This window comes from Channa argus, chromosome 18, assembly GCF_033026475.1.
Source record: "Channa argus isolate prfri chromosome 18, Channa argus male v1.0, whole genome shotgun sequence".
Lineage (NCBI taxonomy): Eukaryota > Metazoa > Chordata > Actinopteri > Anabantiformes > Channidae > Channa > Channa argus.
Window position 1 is genome coordinate 7,842,463 of NC_090214.1, and position 24,970 is coordinate 7,867,432.

At 37.3% G+C, this 24,970-nt stretch overlaps 2 protein-coding genes across 4 annotated transcripts; one reads left to right on the forward strand and one right to left on the reverse strand.

Moving 5' to 3' along the window:
* The first annotated feature begins 34 nt into the window (after positions 1-34).
* On the forward strand, positions 35-11,604 carry agxt2 (alanine--glyoxylate aminotransferase 2). 2 transcript variants are annotated; one of them, XM_067484202.1, is made up of 14 exons: positions 35-239; positions 1,770-1,816; positions 2,017-2,207; positions 2,306-2,429; positions 2,520-2,614; positions 3,092-3,185; positions 4,035-4,128; positions 4,988-5,088; positions 5,396-5,488; positions 6,014-6,146; positions 8,386-8,474; positions 8,620-8,769; positions 10,075-10,173; positions 10,927-11,604. In XM_067484202.1, the coding sequence occupies exons 1-14, from the start codon at positions 143-145 to the stop codon at positions 11,026-11,028; spliced, it is 1,509 nt and encodes a 502-aa protein (XP_067340303.1). In that variant the 5' UTR covers positions 35-142; the 3' UTR covers positions 11,029-11,604. The 2 variants fall into 2 exon arrangements, with proteins under 2 accessions (XP_067340303.1, XP_067340304.1); XM_067484203.1 differs by lacking the exon at positions 1,770-1,816 and having other exon boundaries at positions 94-239.
* A 5,536-nt stretch (positions 11,605-17,140) lies between these two features.
* Positions 17,141-24,425, reverse strand: dnajc21 (DnaJ heat shock protein family (Hsp40) member C21). 2 transcript variants are annotated; one of them, XM_067483603.1, is made up of 12 exons: positions 24,021-24,425; positions 23,383-23,476; positions 23,080-23,203; positions 22,178-22,309; positions 21,674-21,978; positions 21,418-21,581; positions 20,911-21,004; positions 20,176-20,352; positions 19,444-19,492; positions 19,172-19,317; positions 17,967-18,054; positions 17,141-17,771 (listed from the first exon to the last, which is right to left on the reverse strand). In XM_067483603.1, exons 1-12 carry the CDS (start codon positions 24,115-24,117, stop codon positions 17,610-17,612), a joined length of 1,632 nt encoding a protein of 543 aa, XP_067339704.1. In that variant the 5' UTR covers positions 24,118-24,425; the 3' UTR covers positions 17,141-17,609. The 2 variants fall into 2 exon arrangements, with proteins under 2 accessions (XP_067339704.1, XP_067339703.1); XM_067483602.1 differs by having other exon boundaries at positions 17,967-18,057.
* Positions 24,426-24,970: the final 545 nt, after the last annotated feature.

Here is a 24,970-nt window from a genome sequence, read left to right on the forward strand (position 1 = left end):
CCGGGGTCGTTGTCTCTTCACTGACCGCCCCCTCCTGAACCCGAGACTATCTAGGGGGAAACCCTCATTAAATGAGTGTAGTGTGAGCGTCCAGACGGTGAAGGGAGTAAGAAAGCAGTGATTCTCTCTGGAGCTGCCCAACATGTATAAAGCGTTGTCTTGTCTGAGTGGCCGTTGTGCCGTTTTTAAACGAGAATCACGCTGTCGGCCCCGTTTGGCCAAACTCCACTGGGCTAGTGGTGAGTTACCATGGAGACCTTACTAACTCCAGAGCTAGCTAGCTTAACTAAGAAGTTACAGTCTGATATTGCTACTTCTACAGCTTTAGCCTTATGCTTGTTGTTGCGTTACCGCTTTAAACTTCAATATTTTTAAGCTGACCTATTAAAAAAAAACTGCAATGTAACATAGTTGTAGAATAAATAAATTAGGCTAAATGCCAACTAAAAGCTAAAACTAACCCAGTAACGTTATAATACAACAGTACTGCTATAAAGTTTTACATTCATGGATTTTCTAATGAAGGTGTGTTTTTTTTTTTTTTTTTTTTTTTTGGTTGATTCAGTCTATGAAGTTATAGAATGCCAGCCACAACTTTCCTTATTACAGTAACTACAAAGTGACACGACAAAATCCGCACAACCCAAATGTATTTTGCAGTAACATATGGCAAAGGGTACAGCAGCACAGTGAAACTGCCAACTCAGAAACTGTTCAGAAACAAATTATTATTCTGACAATATATTTATTGTATCAGCCAATTGTATGTTTTGTAGACACTGTTAATGAGGCTTTTATTCATGCGTGTGGTATTTTTGAATTGTAATGCTTTATACTCACAAGTATGATCACCCATTTATAACAATGAGTTTAAATCAATAAGTTGAAAAAAAAACTGTACTTTTTTTGTATAATCCACTGCAGTTAAGAAAGACCACAAATTGCAGTCCTGTGGGTTAAGACTGCATTAGTTTTATTTATCTAACTTAATACATAGCTACTAAATAATAGCTAGCCAAAAAATCTATTAAATCCAGTTTTAAAAAATTAAAGTTTAATTTGACCATCAGTAGTTTAAATATTCAGTAGCTCAAGTAACCTTCCATCCATCCATGATCTTATTCTCATATCCTGCTCATTGTCACGGGGTACTGGAGCCAAACTGTATTTGGGCAGAAGGTCGTGTACACCCTGGACAGGTCAGCGGCAAATAGTTCAATTAACCAGTTTATCAAAATAATAATAGATTAATCAAATATGTCCATTATTGTTAGCTGCAGCTGTTTAGACCTGTAGATAATACCCACTTCTTTGGGCTCAAGGTACAGGATATGTTTCTCACTAAGGTGAAATGCAGCATGCAATTGTGCTTTGATAATATGAATTAAACAGTTGCCCGAAAGTTCCCTCTGCCTTCAATTTACAACAAAGAATAAACAACAGACATCATTTTATCCTGTGCTGCACATTGTGAGGTCTGATGTGAACATCAGCCAGGTTCTAAGCTCCTGTTAGAAAGAAAATTCCGAATTAAATTCAAACAACAAAATGACAGCATTGATTAATATGTATAAATCCAAAGTGTGTCTGTCAGTATGTAAAAAAGGGTATACAAAGAAAGATTTAAGAGTGTTTTAAGACCTCTGGGTCTTAAAAGCTTTGCTCACACTTAGCCAAGTCAACTCATTCCAATTATGGAGTTGCAGCAAAAGAATAACTGTCTCTTGCTGTCTGAACTTTTATCACAATTATCAAATACCCTCCAACAGATGTCCCGGGGATGCCATCATGTAATTTCACACCAGAAAAATACACGGTAAGAGCAACATCCTCTACCAGCGCAGTACTGTGTCTCTAACATCAGCAGTTGGGCTATGCATTCTGTAGTCATCATAATAATCAACTTAAAATTTTATGTCAGACTAAATAAATATAAACATGCTACTACAGAACAAACACAAAAAAATGTGTTATACAAAAACTATTTTTTTGTCTTCTTTTAATGTCACTGTCCAGGGTATGTCTAAAGAGCGGATGATGGAGATCCGAAGACAGAACTGCAACCCCATGACTATGAAGGTTACATACTATAAGAAACCACTGTTCATCCACCAGGGACACATGCAGTGGCTGTGGGATGTAGATGGGAAGCGATATCTGGATCTGTTTGCTGGTGTGGCTACTGTCAGTGTGGGCCACTGCCACCCGTAAAGTCTTCATCTCTTAGCTTCCACACAGTAATACACAGTTTGTAATAGTAAGTGTTGGTACACTTATATATGATTCCTGATATCTGTTAACCCAGGAAAGTAACAGCAGCCATAGAGCAGCAGTTGAAGCGACTGTGGCATACTTCTAACATCTACGTCTATCCTCCTCTCCATGAATATTGTGAGAAGCTAGCTTCTTACTTGCCAGATCCCCTTAAGGTATGGTGGTGGGTCCTTTTGTATTTTGCTCAACAAGGGGAAAGAAACTAGATGATTTAAATGTTTGCTGGTTTGTGTTTCCCTGTCTAGGTAATATATCTGACTAACAGTGGCTCAGAGGCCAATGACCTGGCTATGTTGATGGCTCGGCTTCATACAGGAAACTTTGACATCATCACCCTCAGGTATGTTTGTTATGAGTAATCAGTTGGGTGAAACATTGTGTGCTTCATCATTATGTAAAATCAAAACTATATGAAATTAGAAAGTTAGCAATTATTTCACAGTTAAATAACTTGTGAAAAAAAAAAAAAGTAGACTGAAAGTGTTTAAATCAATTTTTTTGTTTTGGTTTGTTTTTTTGTTAGTTTGTTTTGCTTTAGTTTGTCCTTTCTCCCCATTAATTCAATACTCTGTTGGGATAAAAATAGAGTCGTTTAAGAGGCACAGGCAGAGGTAGCACACAGTTTGAGTAAACAACATATAATAAGACATGATGATTCCTACTCAGGAACATAAAAGCATTCTTTGAGGTTGTTTATCCTCATATTCTAATATTCATGTCATGTATTTTCTAGCTTGACTGGTTCTTAAGAATAAATCTGTTAATACAATCTAATCTAAATAACTAAAATGTTTGTGACTGTATTTTTTTTCCCCAGAGGATCATACCACGGTGGCAGCCCACAGGCCATGGGTCTTACCTCCCATGCAGCATATAAATATCCCATTGCCAATGGCTTAGGCTGCACAAATGTATGTTAATTGGTGCATATTATTGTTTCTATTTTAATGATAATATATAAAGTAATCAGATAAGAGGAGTAGTGGGTTTGCATCATCGCCCTTCTGCGGTCTTTCTGTTTAGAGTTTGCATGTTCTCCCCGTGTTTATAGGGGTTTCCTCGGAGTGCTCCAGTTTCTTACCACAGTACAAAGACATGCATTTTAAGTTAATTAGCGGCTCTAAATAGTGGTGAATATGAGCGTGAATAGTTGTCTGACTGTGTTTGTCTGTGTTGAGATAGACTGTTAAGGGTGTGAACTCTTGCCCAGTGACACCTGAGATAGGCTCTAGCCCCCTGTGACCCTGAACAGGATAAGATAATGGCTACTGATAATGGATGGATGGATGGATGGATGGATATAAGTGAACAAATGCATGTATGATAAACATTTCACAGAAGAAAGAGGCCAAGCTGTGAAATTTAATTTTCTTAAGTAGTGCATACACATGCTTAGAAGCCGAAAGAACACACACACACACAAAACACTAAAGCAGCATCTGTCTCAAAAATAACAATTCCAAGCAGATGTTCCAAGTCATTTCTGAGCTTGAAAAGCATTTGGAGCTAATTGTCACACATTTCTTGTGCTCCCTCTGCTCCCTCGCGATTATAATTTGTGGAATAACTGAACTTATTAAACATCAGGACATTTTGCAGTAAACAGTTTTGTGACTCTCTGTTCCATACATCCATCTGAAATATACAGGTGAAATTTTATTCCAGTGCCTTGTTTTACAATAGTTGTTTGTGCTGTTTATTTGTGAGTGACTACTGGTGTCACATTGACCCAGCTAACTAGGTTTCTGCCCAATAAACAGACTATGTGCCCAGATGTGTTTAGGGGTCCATGGGGAGGAAGCCACTGCAGGGACTCTCCGGTGCAGACCATCAGAGAGTGTAGCTGCTCCCAAGGTACACAAACACATGTATGCATGTTTCAGCAACATTCTCATTGTTCTCATAAACAGGATTTCTTTTTATAGTTGTCAGTGAGATTAGGCAATAATATCCTTTTTGCAATATTCCTACAAACCATTGACCATACTTTCATTTAATGTGTTGTGTTCATGCATGGTGACAAAACATCTCATGCTGAGGGTTGTTTTAATTTGTTTCTTTTTTAATGTCACATGAATTTACATGCAGCACAAAATTCACAGAAAACTGAATCTTTTCCTAGAGTGAACGCTTGACATTTTAAAATGTTTTGAATTTCACAGCTTTTCACTGTTTCCGATCATAATAGCTTACTGAAATGTGTATTTCAGATAAATTATGTGTTCTTGGATATTCATAAAATCCATACTAACTAAAATTCATAAGGTTAAAACAAGTTAAAAAAGTACAACCCTGATTATCTGACAAAAGTTGTGTTGCATTGACTTAATATTTGACCATTTTCATGAGTATTTATTATTTAGTACTTCTTAGCCAGAAATGACTACCTGGAAATGGTCAGTGAGTTCGCATATCTACATAATTGTTTACACTAAACAAAATACTGTTGTGGCATTAGTGTTGGCCAATATGGACAAAATTAATACCACAGTATTTATCACAGCCTCAGATATAGCACATGCAGTGGGTGTGGTATAATTCCAAAAAATTTACAAGAATACACGAAAACTATTCTAGATCAAATAAAAACAGTCACACTTGGTAAGTATTTTTGATAAGTTGGAACATTTTCATCACCTATGAACCATGAAGAAATATTATGTATTATTAATGGAACAATGAGCAGAATTTAAGTCTTTGTTCGCTCCCATAGGTCATTGCATGGCAAATGAGCAGTACATTGGACAGCTCACAGAGACACTTGCTACAAGCGTCCCAACTCAAATTGCTGCTTTCTTTGCAGAGCCTATTCAGGTACTATTGTACTTTCTGCTGTGGAGTATAACAAGAAATGTAGTGTTAAACTCATAAATCCTACTCATGTCCATTTCGTTTGCTGGCCTGCTCCATTGCCACATTTAAAAATAAAATGATCAACATTACTGCATGTGGCATACAGTATGTAATGGGTAAAAATTAATGCTTGATTGCACTTGGAGCACATTCAGCTTAACCAAGAAAAGTCAGGTATCGTCCATGTGTATTTTTCCTGTTCACTATGACCAGGACTCATGCTAGTTAAGAAGAGCCTGTGTAATGTGAATGTCTTTGTTTTTGACAGGGAGTCGGAGGAGTTGTGCAGTACCCTAAAAACTATTTCAAGGAAGCTTATAAACTTGTGAGAGAGAGGGGGGGGCTCTGCATTGCTGATGAGGTTAGATATAAAGATTTTTCATTTTAAAAAATCATTTGGATTCATAAAAAATAAAGAAATACTTTCAAAATTGATATCTGCTTGTTAAATTACTTTTTACCAGCTAGTTTCGGTCAGTGTAAGTTTGCTGTTTGGTGCTGGCCTGTTAATTTTCAGTTGGTTTTTAGAGCTTTTTCTCTAAAAATAGTTGCCTGATCATCCTTTGAATTTGGTTAATCAAAGCAAGGAGACTGGGCTATAAAACATAAACCATGAGCTGAAAAAAGGTTTAAATGCCCTGTAATGCTGAGAAGAACTGCAGTGTTAGATCATAACTCTGTTTTTTTTACTATTCTGTCATTGAACTTTGTCCTTCATTGTTAATATCAAAACACTGAGCTGTGTACCGTTAAGACAATAAAATCTTTAAGAAAAGTATAATACTTACCAATATAAGGCAAATGTTGCAAAGATTATTAAAGTTGCATTTAGTATTGTGTCCTTGTCTCTTTTTGGATACATAATTGTTCATGTTATACCTGACAGGTCCAGACAGGATTTGGGAGAACAGGAAGCCACTTCTGGGGCTTCCAAGGGCATGGTGTCATTCCTGATATCGTTACAATGGCAAAGGGCATTGGTAATGGATTCCCAATAGGAGCCGTCGTTACAACACCAGGTGATATAATACTGTAATAATACTGTAAGACGTAAAAACCTCTGGTTTGACAATCTGGCTGCATGTGCATATAAGATTAATTACAATGTGCTTATTTATTTCTACTATTTAATTGACAAGATTTATGTGTAGCGACGAGGCCCCTGTCTAATTTCCGAGGTAGTGATTTCCCAGCTTTATTTGAACTCACAGAATAAGCCGAAAGGACTAAAAACAATTAAAAATAACATTTTGTGAGTTGCAACTTTGAAGTCTTTCCACAAAACAAAACAAACAAACTTATGCACAGCTGGGTGGATTGAACAACAAAGAATTTATTTTTTTTAAGCATTTCATTCGTTTAATATTTTTTGCCTATTCATCATCACCTAAGGTATATTGTCTACATTTCTTTGAACAGTGTTATTATGGGGTTTGCTCGATTTATTTATAGAGTGTTAGTTTATGAGTCAGCACTTCTTGGGGATGGAGAGGGCCCGTCTGTTGCATTAATGAATACTGATATTATAGTGTACCTCTCATTCATTGTTTTGGCTCTTTACCTTATTTTTTATCTAGTGTAAAGAAAACGATAATGAGCTCTTTTTGAAAAAAAGACTATTTATGTATTACGGATCCCATTTTCGTAAAAACATAAAATAAAAAAATACTGTCTAAACATAAGTCTGATTCGCTGGTAGGTTATGTGTATGTTTCTAATGGTCTTTGTGTGATTTTTGTGACCATGAATGGTGGTGTGCTGCCGAGCACAACCGTGTCCAATGTTGAACAATGAAGAATAGGAGAATGCAATACTATTGGGAGGATGCATTATGAGCAGCTGGCTTCAATGGTGGCCAGTCGAATTAGTTTGTCTCACTGTCTTTGAAAGCGCCAAGTGAGAGAGACAGAAAGTTCATTTCAGTGAAGTTCCATAATTAACAAGGAATGAAAGGCACCAATGAAAGTTGCATAATAACTGCATTTAGAGTAACTTTGGAATTGTGCCTGTACCAGAACCGAGATTGTCCAATCTTCATCTAGGTCAAAGATATGAACTAACATTGTCTATTCTAACTAATAACAAAGAAATGATGTCATTCTTACCCATATATATATATATATATATATATATATATATATATATATATATATATATATATATATATATATATATATATATATATATATATAACATTGTTAACCCATAGGCTAATGACATCAACAAAAGCTAACTGGAGTTAGGATTTGTCAGGAATCTGTACTTTTGCTGTCAGACTCTTCGAGACCACCCGCAAAGAACCTCTTGATGGTCAGGAAAAGCGGTCCCTAATAGTTCCGCTGATTGGGGGAGTACTTCTATAATACTGTCATCATCAACAGTTTCTCACGTGGGAAGAAGAATGAAGCCGTACTTTAATTCAATTTCAGATGGCTAACTAACAAATATTTTATATTTCGTGATATTTTTTTGCTTTTTGTAGCCTTAATTTTCCTATTAGCAGAAACTTGGTTGTGTGAAAGTGGATGAAAAACATCCCACATTTTGAAATCTCTTTACTAGTTCACAGTTTGTTGACTTCTATTATAAAACACAGGTTTTTGAAAAATGCTATATAAATATGATTAATCTTAATGTAGTCATTTTATATGGCATAAAAGGGTACTGAACACCCACAGTACATGAAAATATCATCCTAACAGTAAAGTATGGTGGAGTCAGCGTCATGAATTGGGCTTCCTTTGCTGCTTTTACAGGAAGTTACAGGTGTTACTTTTTCAGTTATTATTGCCAAAGGAGGTTTAACCAGTTATTAAATCCAGGGTTCCTATTAATGTTTTCCAGTCTTGTGACTGTTTAATAGTTTTGTTAAATAAAACCCTGAACGTTTATTAGCTTATGCTCACTTTGTTTGTCCATGCTTAGGACATAGGCGAAGGTCAGGCCACATTTTCTTAGCAATTAATACAGAAAATCAGATTACTAGGTTGAACACCCTGATGCTTTGAAACCAGTGCTTCTATTCTGAGCTGTGGATGTGTGATCACAGTGTGTAATTTTGTCATTTTAAGGTAGCTAGTTCCCATAGCTCGCCCATAGTAATCAACTTTTAGATGCACTCACTTCATTCAATGAGCCTACTGTTTCTTTTTTATGTGGAAAGGTTCTGTTAAGGTACAAAGGAAGGTGAGGGGCGTAACTAAAAACATGGCAGTATTTTTGGCAGTGAGTGTGACATTGTATTTGTGTGTTTTTCAGAAATTGCTGCCTCATTTGCCAAGGGGGTTCATTTCAACACCTTTGGAGGAAACCCTGTAGCATGTGCAGTTGCTTCATCAGTGCTAGATGTAGGAATTTATCTTCTATTACTGCATCACCCCTTTTTATAGGCACCAATGAGATCAGCTTGATCAAAATCCATTGATTTCTGCTTAATATTATTGCACTATATGAAAAAGTTAAACTTTATAATTATACATTTTTAATTAACAGACTATTCAAGAGGATGGCACGCAGAAGATCAGTCTTGATGTAGGCACCTATCTCATAACAGAACTTGCAAAGCTCAGAGACAAGTATGAGATTATCGGTGATGTTCGTGGAAAAGGCCTACAGATAGGAGTGGAAATGGTCAAAGACAAGGTACTGAATTTGTAGCACAAGTGAAACTCGCCTCTCATCACATGCTTCAACGTGTGCCTGTACTGTGCCTCCTGGGGAGCATGGTTCAGCAGTGCCCCAGTTAACCATTATCTGGAACAGCAATGACCAGAGGAGTAAACAGAACAATGTCAGCTGTTGCATGTGAGCTACTCATTGAAGTTCTGACATGTTTGTTATTCTGTCTGTAGTGACAGATACTGTATTGAAAGGAGCAAGCAAATAAAAGACAATGGTAAAATAAAATTAAGACAGTTACCCTCTAGTAAACACAAAATCAGTGAATTGGTTATTTTTGTGGGATTTACAGGGCTGGTTGAGAACCATCCTGCTCGGTCATTTTGACCCCTGTTCCACTTTAATAGTGCATGTTTGTTTGGTTTGTGAGACAAACTGTGAGACAGTGTTTATGACTGTGACTTCTTCCTTTATTCCATAAGTAGCTTTATTTTAACCTGGAAACATTTGTCAGCTGTAAACATGGCACAGTTGATTAAACACAATGAAACATGGGGCACTTCAATTGCGAGAATAGCAGTCAAATGAGGACATTATTTAGATGAATACATTTAGTGATTTGGCAGCAGCGACTATTCAAAGCTACCTACAAGTGAGGTCCAAAGCAAAAACCTCCGTCAGGAAGACCATAAAGCAAAGTACTCAGTGAAGAAATGAGAGAAGAATTTGGTGGGAAAGTTAAAGATTTTTGTTTTCGACTGCTTTTTGGAGAATGAGGGTGAGGTCGTAGAGCTTTTCCACCATGGTGGGACTTACTGATACAAGTCAAGCTAATGCAAACAATCACATCTCATTCCACAAAGACTCCAGACAATCTCAGTAAGAAAGAAATTCATGAACCGTGTGCAGTTCACCATAAAATAAGGGAACAACAGTTTTTATTCCTCTGCCCATACACAGTGTCTCATAAAACACAGTTCATGATATATTGACTCCAGTTGGACTCAGTGCTCTATATTTGCCATGAGCAGAAATTCATTATTGTAAGAGGACACTGTTTTCTGCTGCAGTGTTTGAACTGCCCTCTTTTACCTCACAGCTGCAATTAACCAGGAAATTGACTAATAGTGGAAATCTCATGCACACATGGACCTTGCCACTACTCAGACATTTAGCATCTCAAGCCAATGAGCAATTAGAGGTTAGGTGCCTGAATCACATCGATTAATTATTGGACACTACTAAGAACACTAGACAGTGTTCTTAGTAGACTGTTGATTCGGTTACTACAACACATCCAGATGACCATCTCTTCTCTATCATTCACAGGTCAGTAGAGAGCCACTGTCTCATGAGGCAATGAATGTGATCTTTGAGGACATCAAGGACATGGGAGTCCTGATAGGGAAAGGAGGACTATATGGACAGGTAACCCACCTTCTGTTTTCCTGTCCCCCTGTCAGTAGATGCCAGCTGTGGTAGAAACATAGCACATATCTATATCACAAATCTGCTTAATTTTATTGAAAACAAGTTAGATGCTATAAGTGAGCACCACATCCAGCTCTTTCACTGTACGTAGATTAAGACTCATGTTGCTTCTGGTAGCGGCTTGACAAAAAAGTCAAGGTTCAATGTGCAATAGTTTGTCACAGTTTTGGTTTGATTAGATTTAGTTATTTTAGCCTTAGTTATTCATATAGCATCAGAAAACATCAAATATTGTGCATATATTTTAACAATTCAGCCACTACAGAGCCAAAATATTGTTATGTTCCCGTTCATGTTTTTAAAGACATTAAAATTTGTGTTCCACTTGGGTTCCTCTTGTGAATTTAGTTTTATTACCACAGCCTTGCCTTTAAGAGCATCTCCCATTTCAGCTACAATTACAGCACATTTTCATTATGTTAGAAATTGGCTATTTATATTTATAAGCAGTCATTCACAAAACCAGCATTATCTCCAACTTTGACTCAGTGTCCAAAGACATGGCAGATTAAGAAACTTACTGAATCCACAATTCTAAAAAAAAAGTTTTTATACTGAAGTTTTATGTATGTTAACATTCTGGATGTTCCCAAAGCATCTGAAGCGCCTGCTTTGCCACCACTACGAACAAATAGTTACTCGTTTACTTGAATCGGTTTTCCTCTTATTTTCTGTTTTTCTCACCACAAGATCTTCCGCATCCAACCACCCATGTGCATTACAAAGGAGGATGCAGATTTCTTTCTGGCCGTTTTTAACAAGTCTGTCTACAACTACATGGACAGAAGATGAAGCAAGATAAAAGCCAGATGGATTACTCAATGCCACTGATCAGCTGACTCCCATTTAGCAATGGATTGTATGATTTGTACCTCTTTCAAATGAAAAAAGAAAGAAAGTCAGAGTTCATAATTTCATCTGTTACTCCCTTTAGATATCAATCTTAAATGGAAACCTTTCAAACCATGTTTTTCAAAGTTACTATTATGTAATAATACACATAACTTTCTTTATTAAGGAAACAATTTTGTACAGTATTATTCTGCTAACTGACTTAAAGTTAATTTTGCTCTTTTTGGATTCACTGAATTATGCTTGAATGTAACATTTTGAGAACACATGCTTTGTTGAGAACACATGCTCATCTAAAGGTGAGCTGTTTTGGTACCAGTTGATTAACTAACATCTCAAGATGTTAATGCACAAAGGAGGCTAAGATATGGAATATACCCAAATGCCGACTGATGTTAACAGTCCCTAGAAAGACGCTATGGAGAATTTGTGAAATTTGTGCTGGGTGCAGTGTAAATCCCACTGAATGGCTGAACTCAAATATACAAAATTGGAGTAATGAAAACTGGCAAACTTCTTGTCTATTGCTTGTTTTTTACTTCTTTATGATTTTTATATTTAAGAAAGTCTGTATCTGGTTCACTAGATGCAGCTTTATAACTGAAAAAAACAAAACAACCTGAATCCTCAGTAAACTTCATTTAAGGTTTCTCTGTACCAGCACCTTGTTTCAGACAAACATCAATTTTCCTAGATTTGTCACAGGAACATACACTGAGCTTCATCATGATGCTCCTTTTCAGTAATGACACCTCTCACAAAGGTAGCACTCATTAGGCTTCAGGGGTTCTGTGTGTGTGTGTGTGGAACATTGATCTTCATTTCCAGACCACTTAACAACATTGGACTCAGGTGTCACGTTTCTTAGAGGCCTCTGGCTGTAGAGAGTGCTGACAAGATGGTGGACATTTTAACTTAGCCATCTTCAGCTTTAGCTCTAACATCCGGCCACTCTAGTGCATAGTTTTTATCTCAAATATCAATTTGGTTTATTTATTGAACAATAGAAAATAGGATGGAGAAAGCTGTGCAATGAATCAGTTTTCATAGGCTGTGCACTTGCCAGCCATTAGTAGGTTTTAGAAAAAGACCAAAGGAAGTCAGCTGGTGAATGTCTGGCAGTGAGGGAGTAGGGCAACTGTGTCACTCTGTACCAGCTCAGCATGTCTAAGGTTGTATCCTGTTCACGGGACCACTGTGCTGTTCACCTGTTTGGCCAGATTTCCCCTGGTGAGTTCCCATGGAGAACAGAAAACTATAAACATGCAGCTGAGTTTTTAATGACTACAGTGAAATTGGTTATGGACAGTAGGTAATTATTGACTCCTATTTATAAATAGACTAATCTAGTGACACAAAATTTAAGAAAACAATATCTAATTAAATGATATGAGATATAATTTTACACATATTGCAGTAAAATGATGAATTGTGTCTCATTTTAAACAAGCAAAGGGCGCATTGTCAGGAACATGTCATTTAGACATGTGCAGAATGTCAAATTAAAAGTTTTTCCAAAGGTAACAGCTCTAAAATATGTTTAATCCCCAAAGGTAACTAAATCGAGTTTTATCATTTGAATAGTACGTATGTTTGTCATCCAGAGCAGCTACTAGTTTTCAAGTCATGAATCAAGTGGGAAAATCAGGGGGCAACACTTTTCCTTTGTTCCGCAATATGACGTTTATGTGGTTAAATCATCAACCAGTTTTTAATTGGGTTAAATATTTGCCACATAATTCATAATGTCACAAGAAAACAGCAGTTACAATCGTAATAAACATTTTATATTACATGTGTGTTTGCTCTCCGTGGGTAATAATTAGCCTGAATCTCGGAATCACTGCTCAGTGGCATTTTACTGCAAAAGGAAAGTCAGTCTGTTGAGGTTACATGATCAAATTTAGATTAGAATGAAAGTTTGATGTTTTAGCACTTGAGCAAAAATGACATGACTGATTAAATAAACTAGAAACAGTCCTATAAAGACAAATTGTGACCATATGATGAGCTGCAAAAATATGTACAATGGCTCAGCTCAGCACTGCAACTTTGACATCATGGCTTTCAGGTACAATTATGAGATTATTATCCATTACCTGATTCTTTCAACTTCAGAAAGTCTCAAAAGATATTTTTATTTTTTTTAGACCACAGAGCTCAGGTCTCACCTCCAACTCACCATAACTCCAATGGGTCAGGTGTCTGTGGGCCTCTGGATGATGAAATAATAGAGGCAAAGAATGACAAGTCAAACATTTCCTAAGCAGATCACCGGAGAGTGTAGCTGCTCTCAGGGTAACAAACACATGCTTCAATAGAACACACACAAGCTATCTCTGTTGCCGCACACATTTTAATGCTGGGGGATGTTAATAATAACTGTCTAAAGTGTGGAACATTGAAAGAGGCAGGGTGCTTCCTTTCATTTACTATTTTCTTTACTTAAGAGCCCCGGTGTTTCATTCGTGTCGTAACAGAATTCAACCATAAACAAAGGGAATTGGGTTTTACTGAAGATTAGGATACAAAAACCAAGAGCCAAGATAAATACTTTAAAAGACATAAAGTCAAACATTAACAAGCGTCAATTCATATGTTGATTACAGCGTTGAAATAAAACCCCTGAAATAAATGTGTCTATTTCAGTCGTGATCATTGTTGTTTTATATGTTGTGTTAGTCACTTAACATATTTCTCTCTTAGATCCACGCAGCCCTAATGTTCAGGTTTTAATATGCCTTAAAATCCCACTGATTAACATGTTTATCTTCCACTTTAACAACTTTGGCTTGTTGCTTCATCGGTACTTGACGTGTACACAATGAAAACAAGTGAACCAGGAATATATTGCACTTTGTAACACTGAGATTATTTTTAACAGCAAAAAAGAGGTGACTGTGTTTTCTCACTTCAAACATTAACTTACACATTTTATCCGAGAAGAGGACACACAGCAGATCCGTGTCACTGTGGACATGTATCTGATGAACTGGGAAAACTCAAGGGCTCCTACAAAGCTCCTACAGCTCAGTGTAGAAATTTCAGGGTCATGGTTGAGCAGTGCCACAGTTAATAATTAGCCCAAGCTCATAAGTAATTGTGAGTAGAACACTCTCAGCTTCAGTGTACAGTATGTACCCTGATTGTGACCTGTCAACTTCTGGGAGGATCACTGCACCTGTCTGGATACAGTTTTAAATGTTCCTAAATTACAGATATGATCACTAGTAGACATGGACATTCAGCAGGACAATAAGAAAGGGACAACAGTAAAAGGGGAGACGAAATACTGCATACATTTGAGTCCAAATTGTCATAATGCGGATGAATTAGACATGAAACTCATCACCTTTTTCAGTTTGACTTGCACTTGCTGAGGATAATATCTCCGATGTCCAGGTAATGTTTTAATCCCCCCACCTTTTCTAGAATAAACCTCATCTGAATGGGGTTGTAGTTGCTTGAAGTGGCAAATATTTATGCCATTTTCTTGGTGAAGCTGGCTAAATGTTGCATGTCACCACATCGTATTATGTAAAAGTGCAGTGGTTTAAATTACATTAACTGACCGGGAGGAGGAATCATTGTCCTCTGATGACACATACTGTATTAACCCTCTGCTCTTGTTAGCCTGAAAACTGAGGACTGACATTTTTTTCTTTAAAACACTTAATGTGCAGGTGCTCTCAATGATGATAACTCATTGTGTCGATTCTTGTGCAGACGTAACTGGAGCTTATGCACAATTTGGCCTTGCCAGCATCCAAATCTCTCAGCGCTTTTAGCACAAGTGGTTTGTTGCTTGGTCACAGGCAGGTGGACAGTGTCCACATTATTACTGTCTAGAGTGTATAATCTATAACAAGTGCCTTTTACACAAAGTGGCCTCCAACTAGCCAGTCCACCAAAGTGTAATATAGGATCCTTTTTATTTTAACACTCAGTTAAAAAGATTCTCTCCTTTAACACAGCAAATAAGGGATATAACTTAAAGTGCCAAAATCTCTGTATTTCCCAGGAGTGAGGATGTTAACTTGATGTAAATTCACTTATTGCACAACTCTCTTTTTGAAATTGCAGCTTCATTCTCAAAGGATTATGACTTTTCTTACTCAGGAGTTTACAACTCTATTCCTGAAATCTCCTGAAATCAAACAGTGGCTCTATTACACAGCTGGGAACTAAAGTGCATCATCCCCTCATTTCCAGGGATAATGCGTGTAAAGTAAATAAGAAGAGAATTCAGTCATTCGTGACTCACTTGAGACCTATTTTTGAGAGACAGAAAAAAACGTTTGTTTGAGTTTTTTTAGATTTCCTAATATTAAATTTATGATAGCAACAGAAGACTGAAATAGTTGTGTTATGCTACCAACCAAACAACTGGTGAGACATGTCAAAACTAATGAGGTTACCTGGGAACAGGTCAGTATTGTGATTGGGTGTAAAGCAAGCTCATCATCTACAGAGCATGACATCACTAAAACATTCAGGGAATCTAGAGATATTTCAGCCTCCTCCCCCTTCTCTGACCCCAACCTCATTTAAAATGGTCCCAACTGAAGTCTTTTTGTGAATGATGGACACTGCTTCCTCCATGCTAAAGACGAGAGCGACCATCTGATTTGTGCCACAGCTGTAAAGCCAGCATCGGTGATAGTCATGGTACATTAGTGCTGTAGCGTAGGGATCGTTTGGTCCTGCTGCTGAGGTGTTTGATTAAAACCATCTTTGGTTATTTTGCCTCCATCTCAGTCATCAGTGCAGAGAAATTTTAGTGTCATATTGAGACCATTACTACATTAACCACCACAGGCATTTAGGGATTTTTTTACACAGTGATTGTTGCACTAGAAGAAAAACAGAAAAATAAAGCGCGGCCATCTTAAGAAGCCCATTCACTGTATAGTCCCAATGTCACTGCCACAACTCTACACATCATCTTGTGAAAGGAAAAAGTGAAGTAACATTGTAAATTAAACGCTTCAGATTTAATCACAACGAAACCACTAATTCAGGTATCTTGACGAATTTGGGCTTCCTTTAAAACCATCCTCTTCAGTTGAAAATTATTTAAGATGCAAGTATGGCACAATTTTAAAACCGATTTAAAATTTCACTGCCCATCAGCAGAGCTTCAGAACATTTTAAGTGTTTTCTTCTGGCATCAGTACACGACACAGAATCAGTAACCACACCTGATTATGGATGTTTTTCTGGTAATCAGGATATTGTCCTGTTGTGTTTTCTGTTTATGCAAACGAGGAACGTCTGGCACAACCTCACCTGCTGACAAGGTGCATGGACGAGTTTAACAACCAACACGTTAGACCAATTAAACCAACACGTTTCGACATGCAGCCTTTCTCGGGTCTCGTTTTTCCCGTTCCTTAACTCTAGAGACCCTCCATGTGCATCACAAGGGAGGGTGTACACATCATCCTGTCAGTTTAAAGAAGCAAATCCTCTTTAATTTAGATCATTAAATGCTTTAAGTAATAGTCTGTTTATTTTAATGATTAATCTTATTGAATTTCAATACATCTTTATTTTAGTATATACTGATGGGCCACTAATGGTTCATTTTATCAGGTAAAAATTTGCAGCTTAAGGCCAGTGATTCTCTACATCTTTATTGAAGATAAATCACATTAAAAGCCTAAAAACAACAGCGAATTGCATCTACACTTCATGTCATCTATGACTCCAGTGGCTGCCATTAGCTTATTAGTCTGTGTCATAGAGCTCCAAAGGTCTCATTTTCATTAGAAATAAACTTGTTACCCAGTGCAGGGGAGTGACTCACTGAGCTGTATGGCACAAATGACAGCAGGAAAACAAAACCTTAAAGTCTACAACAGCATGTGTAAAGGTGTCGGAAGACCCTGTGTCCTGAAACTATGTTTTTTGACAATGTCGTTTATCTGTCTTTGATAAAAAGTCATAAATTAGCCAGTACAGACACAATAAAGTGCTTTAAGTCTATGATCAAACAGTCACTAGAGGCATTAATGTAAATCATTTCTGAGTTGTATATATACACAAAACATGCAGTATCACCTTTATTTTTATGATGCAGCAATACAGTTAGAGTTTTACATGTCAAACAGAGAGAGATTGTGAGAGAGAGAGGATTCCTAAAACAGTGTAGGATCTGATATGGGATAAACATGTATCCTACACAGGGTATGTTTTTTCTCCAGTGGTTTATCACTACAGAGTGTTTCATAAGTCGCTGTGAAAAAGTACTGAAATACTGCTCAGAATGTTTCAACTATTCCAATTTGGAAGACATAAATACAAGATGATCTCACTGAACATGATTGTTGTGTAATTAAAAAAAAAATAAACTACATGTTTTCAGTCAGCCGATGGATGCCTTGGAGGCACTGGGGCATCCATTAAAGCCCATCTTCAAAGGCTTTTTTAAAAGTTCATCTTTCACATTAGAGCCTTTTCCGTAAAATACTTCCCAGAGTCCCTGCTGAGCCAAACTTCTCTGCCCAGATAGAGAAGTGTTATCTGTTCTTCTTTTTATCTTTTTTGCTCTTGCTCACGGAACTATGAGGGGCATTTGAGGAGAGGGCTGTGGCATGTCCACTGGTCTTCAGATGTTCAAACAACTTGTTTCTTGTGGGGAACTCGTTGTTGCAGGTCACACAGTGGAGGTTTAATTCTTTCTGCAGGTGGAAATGGGGACATATGATTTAATCATACAAGTTTGGATTATTTTTTCTATTATGTGCCATTTTTTTTTAACATAAGATTTTTGTGACAACTATGTGTAGGCAGAAGAGATTTTTAATAGTTTCCACTACACTTACCAGTATAATGATAAATACAAGACATAAAACTATGTGAATCACTGTACGTACCTCAGGAAACTGATCTCCTCCCGTGCTTAACTTGACATTCTTCTGTTTGTCTTTTCCTCCTCCCTTCTTTCCTTTTGTCTTCACAGAGCTGCTACAACATTTAGATGACAAAAGATTCTGGTAAAATGTAGATATTTAAACTCTTACCTAACTCACTATGGTTACTTAAATTTAAATCAAAAAGTAGCAGAGTTGTTTATCACACAAAGTGTGTTTGCAGGAGTCCAGCGCACATCTATATCTAAATTACTATAATTTCTTGTAACAGCACATGCTCATGAGAGGGTTCGAAAATATGTGACACGAGGTTCCTGTTTTTTCATGTCTGTTTCTTTTTTTTTTGGTGCTAAGTCAAAAATTGAATTAGAACATTTGAACATTTCTTTTAATGTTTTTGTATCTCAAAACAGGAACAAACAGGACCAAGCAAAATCCCTTAGACGTATAGTGATGGTGAAAAAATAATAAATAATAATAAGTAAAAATTTACATTAATAAGTTTAATGTGAATGGGTGTCACTCGCTGTGGTGAATCCACACGAAACTTTGCAATTCCCCTCAATAATGATGGAAAAATGCATTTTAGCATTTTTTTTAGCCCACTTTCAGTTTTATAACCCACTAGCTTCGCTCTCGTCAAGCTCATCTCTACCATCCAGCTGAAACTCTCCTCTACACTACCTGCTCAGCACATGTTGCATGCAGACAAAGCAAGTCTAAGCGATGAACATGGTGGAGCACACAACAAGCTAGACAACTAATGCAAAACAAAGTTAAAAAGCGTCAGGCTGCCACAAACACAATGCTAATGTTGCTCTGTGTCTGCCAATGTTTGAATGAGCAACTATTCCCCGACAAATTCACCATAACTACCTTGCAAGATGAAAACACCACATCATGTGTATTCAGTTTCTTTTGCTGCCCCCATCTGGTCAGCTTTAAGCAGTTAGTATAGCCAACAGTCATTTTCATGGCTACATTGGGAAAGGTTTATGATGAATCACTTCTGCCTTTTATTCTGACAGTCTCATAATGCGGTACAGGAAGCAGAACCACACTGGATTTAAAGCAGGTCTAATAAGATTAAATGCGTTACAATGAACTAAAGTCAACAATCAAATTGTCACTTTTGAACCAATCAAGACAACCACACAGTGACTTTATCTGATGGAATCATCAGAAGGCAGAACAGGAGATGGACTGACCTCTTGACTTCTGTGGGAGAGAGATTATCCTGCTTCTCAGGCTCTAGAGCATCTGCTGATTTCTTGGGGGCATCTTCCTCGCATGTGTTCAGTGTGGGTTTCTCCTCCTCCTCCTCCTCCTCCTCCTCTTCCTCTGGAGCAGTCCGCTACGGAAAACAAAAGCATGAATTAAAAGGGCATTTTAAAGATAAAAGTTATAAACAGTTACAGGCTAAAAGACTATGCTAAACCACTCACAACTGACGAAGGACAGAAAAACACATGACACTTACATTTAGAACTCTCTGCTGCTTCTTTTTCCTCTTTTGCTTTTTAGACAGCCTGCGCAGGAGGAAAGAAAGCTATCAGTATAAATAACTTCGGGCTGGGTGACATATCAAATTCATGTCATTATTTACAACTTTTGTTTTTTTAACAATGTGAATAAGATCTAAGTTTGCACATATTTTGGCAACAAAATAATATCAAAGAAAACCTCTGTGATACAAAAATGTCAGGCATCCCAGCTCCTATCCATTTTGCTTGCCTTGCCTTGGCGGGCTTTAGACTAAAAGAAAGTAGCACCATGAGACCATGTTTCGTGTCATGTTCAATAGAAGCTGTAGTGTTAGCCACGTGTTAGCAACAGCTACGGTGTAATGGTGAGCTACTGCACTTTTTAGTAGGCGTTCATTGGCCAATATCGTTCAATTGCTTAAAATACGTCTTTATTAATATTGCAAATATGGCCCTAGTTACTGTGAAAAACCATAGTTTGTATCTACTTTTGAATCATGTTTTGCCTTAGGTTCATGTACTCAAGGAAAAAAAAAATCATTAAAATCATAATTTGTCCAGAAAACTAAAAAACATGTTTATTTGTTTTAGATTTCAATTATCATCATGTCGCCAAGCCCAACACAACATAAAATAGCTAAAACACTCATATTTTGTTATACAAAAACGTTTTAACCACCAGATGAAAAGTTTTTTTATTTATGTAATGTACAGCATGAGCTACATACTTTTGCCTTGGCTTTCCCTCCTCCTCGTCCTCACCCTCCTCTTCCTCTTCACTTTCCTTCTCTCTTCCTTCCTTTTTATCCAGATTCAAACCAAGCGAATGCTCTTCTTCCTCCAGCTGTTGCCGTAGCAACGCCACCATTTCCCGGTGCTTTTTGGATTTTTCATGGTTTTTCATTCTGTAAAGGACGGGAAAGAAACAATAAAAAGATGTAAAGACAAATATTACCAGCAGCGTTAAAATAACAATGCAGTACAGCTGAAAAAAGAATAACAAAGAGAAAAACAGAAGCTTTAACAGCTCCAAGCAAGTTGATAAGTCACAACAAAAATCCATTTGAAAAGTTCCTTCAACACCAACACCTGACCTTGTCATTCAATTTGATTATTATAGTTTTTCTCCATTGTTCAGATGCATTGTTAGGAACAAAATATCCTTCAACAATGACATCAAAAAATTAAATAAATAAAAGAAGGTTCACGTTTGCAATCATGGACTTTTGGAAATAAATTAATAAGCTTTTAGGCAGGCTGTTAGCTTTGTTTGATTTTCCCCACAACTTACACAAAGACAGAACTCAAACAGTGAAAGAACACATACCAACTTGAATCTAGTCTTATTTTGATATTTGCATTTGGATTATTTAAATATTAACACCTATGTTAATAAAAATGTCTCTAAAATTATTTATTGAGGAGATTTAGTATTAACACGTAGGTAGGTGGGGGATACTCACGCTTTATCAGATTTAAATGATTTGTCACAGGCTGGGCAGTAAAGATCATCATAATAGTCAGTTGTCAGTTCATCTCCATCCGGCTGCTCGGCATCTGTTAATTAAAAAAAAAAAAAACCTCTTTATAATTCTGAATTACCTAACCACATCATGGTCCTTCCTAATTAAATATTCTGATTATTACCTGCTGCCTTTAATATAAATACATTCTTCAATACATTTTATTATTTAACTAAATAGGATTTACTGTGTATAATAAACAACCCTATAGCACATTGAAATTGTGTCTTAAATTGTAATATAGTCAACAGACAACAAACAGTTTGCTCGGAAATGTTTTCACTATAGGTGGATTTATATTTGACACAACACACATAACCGGGGCCTACTATCGTCCGATTGTATTATTGTCGGATTGTGCAGGGGTAGGAGACTTCTTTTGTTACAGACTGTGACACTGCAGCAGTGATGGCCTCGTGTATGTTGCTGAAAAGATGTCTCACCCACCTCCTCCCTGTTCACTGTTCTCCACTGTGTCCATATCTTGTTCTTCTTCCTCACTTTCTGTGGCATCTCCAAACTCCTCTCCATACTGAGCCTCTATCTGCTGCAGCTCCTTCTCGAGTTCAGACATGGCTGCCCAGCTCTGCTCCTTATACTCTTCTGCCAGTCTTGGGTGGACAAACAGTACAGTATAATGGATATGAAGAAGAAAATGGGGAAAAACAAATCAGATTCACCCAACTGTCCATCCACTACTCACTTAGCCTGCCTGAGCTTCTGCTTCCGCCTCAGCTCCTCCACCTTCTTGATCTTCTCAGCGTTCTGCTCCTCCACCAGCTTCTTGTGAGCCTGCACGCGGCGGTCACGTTTGCGAACAAATGCCACGAGCTGTCGTACCAGTTCGCTGCGCTCCTTTCGAGCCTTGTCTCTGGTCTTCTTGTTTTCCTTCTCCATTGCCCTTTTCTCCCAGCGGTTGGAGGCCTGCCGTGTATCATACTCCTCCTTCCAGGCAAAGTTTTTACGGGTGCAGAAACTCTGCCAGTACCCATAAAACACATGCACCACCTGTAAATTAAAACAGAGGCTGACTAAGTACTTCAGATTGGTATAAAAATCTAGTAGTTACTATTATAATCACTATTAATATATTTTCGTCTTGTTGCAGTTTAGTTGTTTTTACAGCAGTAGAAATAAACTTGCTTTCAAAGTAATTCACTACATACATAAGACAAAAGAACATCCTCAACAAGGGAGGCTGGCTTACGGTATCATAGTCACTCTCAGAGTTCCCAAAAGTAGGAATTTCCTCTTCCTCTTCCTCCTCTTGCCCCCTGCCATGCTCCATCTCCTCCTTAACAATGGACTCAAACATATTCCTGTAAACTGTGTAAAAGCCCTAGGGTAACAGAACGGACAAACAAAGAGGGAATAATTAATAAGAATAAATAGCTTGACATTCACATTAAATTTCTAACACAGCAGTTCCAAAGGATAAATTTGCCACTGACAGCATGAAGTGTCTTGGCATACTTCAGATCAGTGTCAGCTAAAATAAAGCTCCTTCAAGAGCTGGGCTCTCTACGGTGCAGCATTCTGCTGCTGACTGACACTAAGGTCAGCAAAATTTGCTTAACACCGACACAGTTTATCATTAGCAAATATCAGTGTACAAAACATTATGTACTCTTGTACTAATGGTTATAGTGACAAATATTTCTGGAACCAGATTGCTGCAGATGTCGCAAACAATCTATTAAAATAAGCATAAATGCGCAGACTGTTCGTGAGAGAAGATTTCTTCTCTCTCACTCTTTAACACCAGTGGACAGCCTTTTGTGACTGGGGTGTTACTATAGTTCTAGAAAACCCTGCAGAGTGATACGTATTCATTGTAACCTGTCATGTCAACTTCAGAAGTTACATTTTTACAGTAATTAGTTTTAGCTTTTTAATTTATTTAAAAATTTCACATACAGTACTTTTTAAAATATACGTTTAAGCAAAGAAGAACCACACCAGGTATTGTCATGTATCAATTACTAAATGACTTGGATCCGAATCAAAGTTAGAGAAACTTGATAGGGATATCCCCAGCTATCATTAATGGTTTTGAGGCACACACAGTTTTTATAATTAAACTGAACATACACAATCACAAACACTAACCTTCTCATCATCTCCATAGCCAGAGTAGCAGGTGACGGTGAAGTACTGCAGCAGGTCAATGCTGTCATCTTCATAATCTCCACTTAGCCCTCCTTTCAGCAGCGCTTCCCTGTGATTGTCATACCTGCCATACAGGGGACAGCAGCAAAAAACTAAGACATGCAGCACTTAACCCACATGATAATGCTAGTTTTTTTACATTAAACAGTAAGAGACACTGATCCACAGACAGAGCACTGCTAATTTTCAAAGTCAGATTCTTTGAACAAACAGCGAGATAAAGAGGAGACCAAATGTACGCACCAAGCCCTCTCTTGTGGATCACTCAGGACGTCATAAGCTGCCTGAATCAGCTTGAACTGCTCTGCTGCCTCTTCGGCATTCTCCAGATTTTTATCTGCAAATACAAAAGTGACACCACAGTGTTTTAAGAGCGAACAATATTAGCTTAGGGTATGTTAATAACTAGGTAGGCTTTGGCTTAACACCATCTTAAAGAATTAAAAAAAATAAATAAAACCTGAATGCAGACATACTATTTCGATTACCAATCAATCTGCTTTGTCAGATCTTATTTTTAAAAATTGTCCATTATATTTTCCACAGGTCATGATTTCATTTCCAAATATCTTATCAAACCAAAAACCCAAACCCCAAGATATTAACTTTACTATATTGTAAAACAGAAATATTAAACAGAAATCATTAAAACGAGGCTATCAAAATAGCCAAATGGTTTTAGGTATATCAACATAAAAATTGCTACTGGTCGCAGCACCACACACAACCACAATTTCACATTTTAAAAGGGAAAAGGTGCATTTGATACTTTGCTAAATTTATCTAAAAGATGTGACGTCAGCGTTACTAATCTAGAGACATGTAATAAATGACAGTGTCATCCTAGTTTAGACTTTCCTGAGGCTTCTACCACAACTTACCCGGATGCCATTTCAGGGCTAATTTCCGATAAGCCTTCTTCAGATCATCGTCTCCAGCATCTCGTTTCACACCCAACACTTCATATTGACACTTCATTGTAGACTAAATGTAAAGACGTGACTCTACAATAAACACCGAGGAAAACTGCCCAATGGTACCACACGAGGCTAATTTTAGCACTTAGCTAACAGCAGCATGCTAATGGCCGGCGAGCATCTTTATCAATACAATTTTAAAGTGATGGCGCCAAAATCGTAAGGTCTAAGATTTACATATTCAAATCTCTGTTATATTACTTTGAACTATAAGCCGCTTATATAGCAAGTTACTCTACGACTGATTATTAGGACCAGTGGCTATTGACATGACAGCATCTAAAAAAATGCCGCTAAATCTCGCGAGACCTGCTCTTCTTTTTCTTAAAAATTTCAGCAATTCGAATCTATAGTTGCTTAATACTGCCCTCTAATGTTTATCTTCATCTACGTCACATGAAGGCCTCTTTTTGGCTTCCATGGCAACCCCCAAGCCAAATATAATTTTTTTTGGTTGCCAATATAATTTTTACCCCAAGGTAAACACGTTGTGAAAAAAAAAAAAACAGCTGATGCTGTGGTCTCGGTTCGGTCCAACAACATGCAAAGACTTATTATAAAAGACAGTATTATTGCCCAACATGCTCATAAGACGACACAACTGAGGAACCTGGGGATGACACTATGGCACTGAGTTTTCAGAGCTACATGAAAACATTCTAAACGTATTCATACAGTATGGTTCAAGCATTACTTTTGTAATATTATTAAGTTCTCCTTGTTTACATTTGGGCTTTTGTCTTTAATAAATAAATCATACCGGTCAGTTTTGACTGGGAGCACAAAACTTGTTATTTTGGGCCACAGTTTAGAAACTTGTACTCGTTTCAATAGAAGTGAATATGGTAAACTTT

Excerpts from the sequence above, each read along its gene's own strand:
- dnajc21 (XM_067483602.1), bottom strand. The coding sequence starts at position 24,117 with ATGAAGTGTCAATATGAAGTGTTGGGTGTGAAACGAGATGCTGGAGAC. Across the intron at positions 21,979-22,177 it reads CTGAGAGTGACTATGATACC|GTGGTGCATGTGTTTTATGG; the intron begins GTAAGCCAGCCT and ends TTTAATTTACAG. Across the intron at positions 17,772-17,966 it reads GAGGAGATCAGTTTCCTGAG|AAAGAATTAAACCTCCACTG; the intron begins GTACGTACAGTG and ends TTCCACCTGCAG.
- agxt2 (XM_067484202.1), top strand. The coding sequence starts at position 143 with ATGTATAAAGCGTTGTCTTGTCTGAGTGGCCGTTGTGCCGTTTTTAAA. Across the intron at positions 3,186-4,034 it reads ATGGCTTAGGCTGCACAAAT|ACTATGTGCCCAGATGTGTT; the intron begins GTATGTTAATTG and ends CCCAATAAACAG. Across the intron at positions 8,770-10,074 it reads TGGAAATGGTCAAAGACAAG|GTCAGTAGAGAGCCACTGTC; the intron begins GTACTGAATTTG and ends TATCATTCACAG.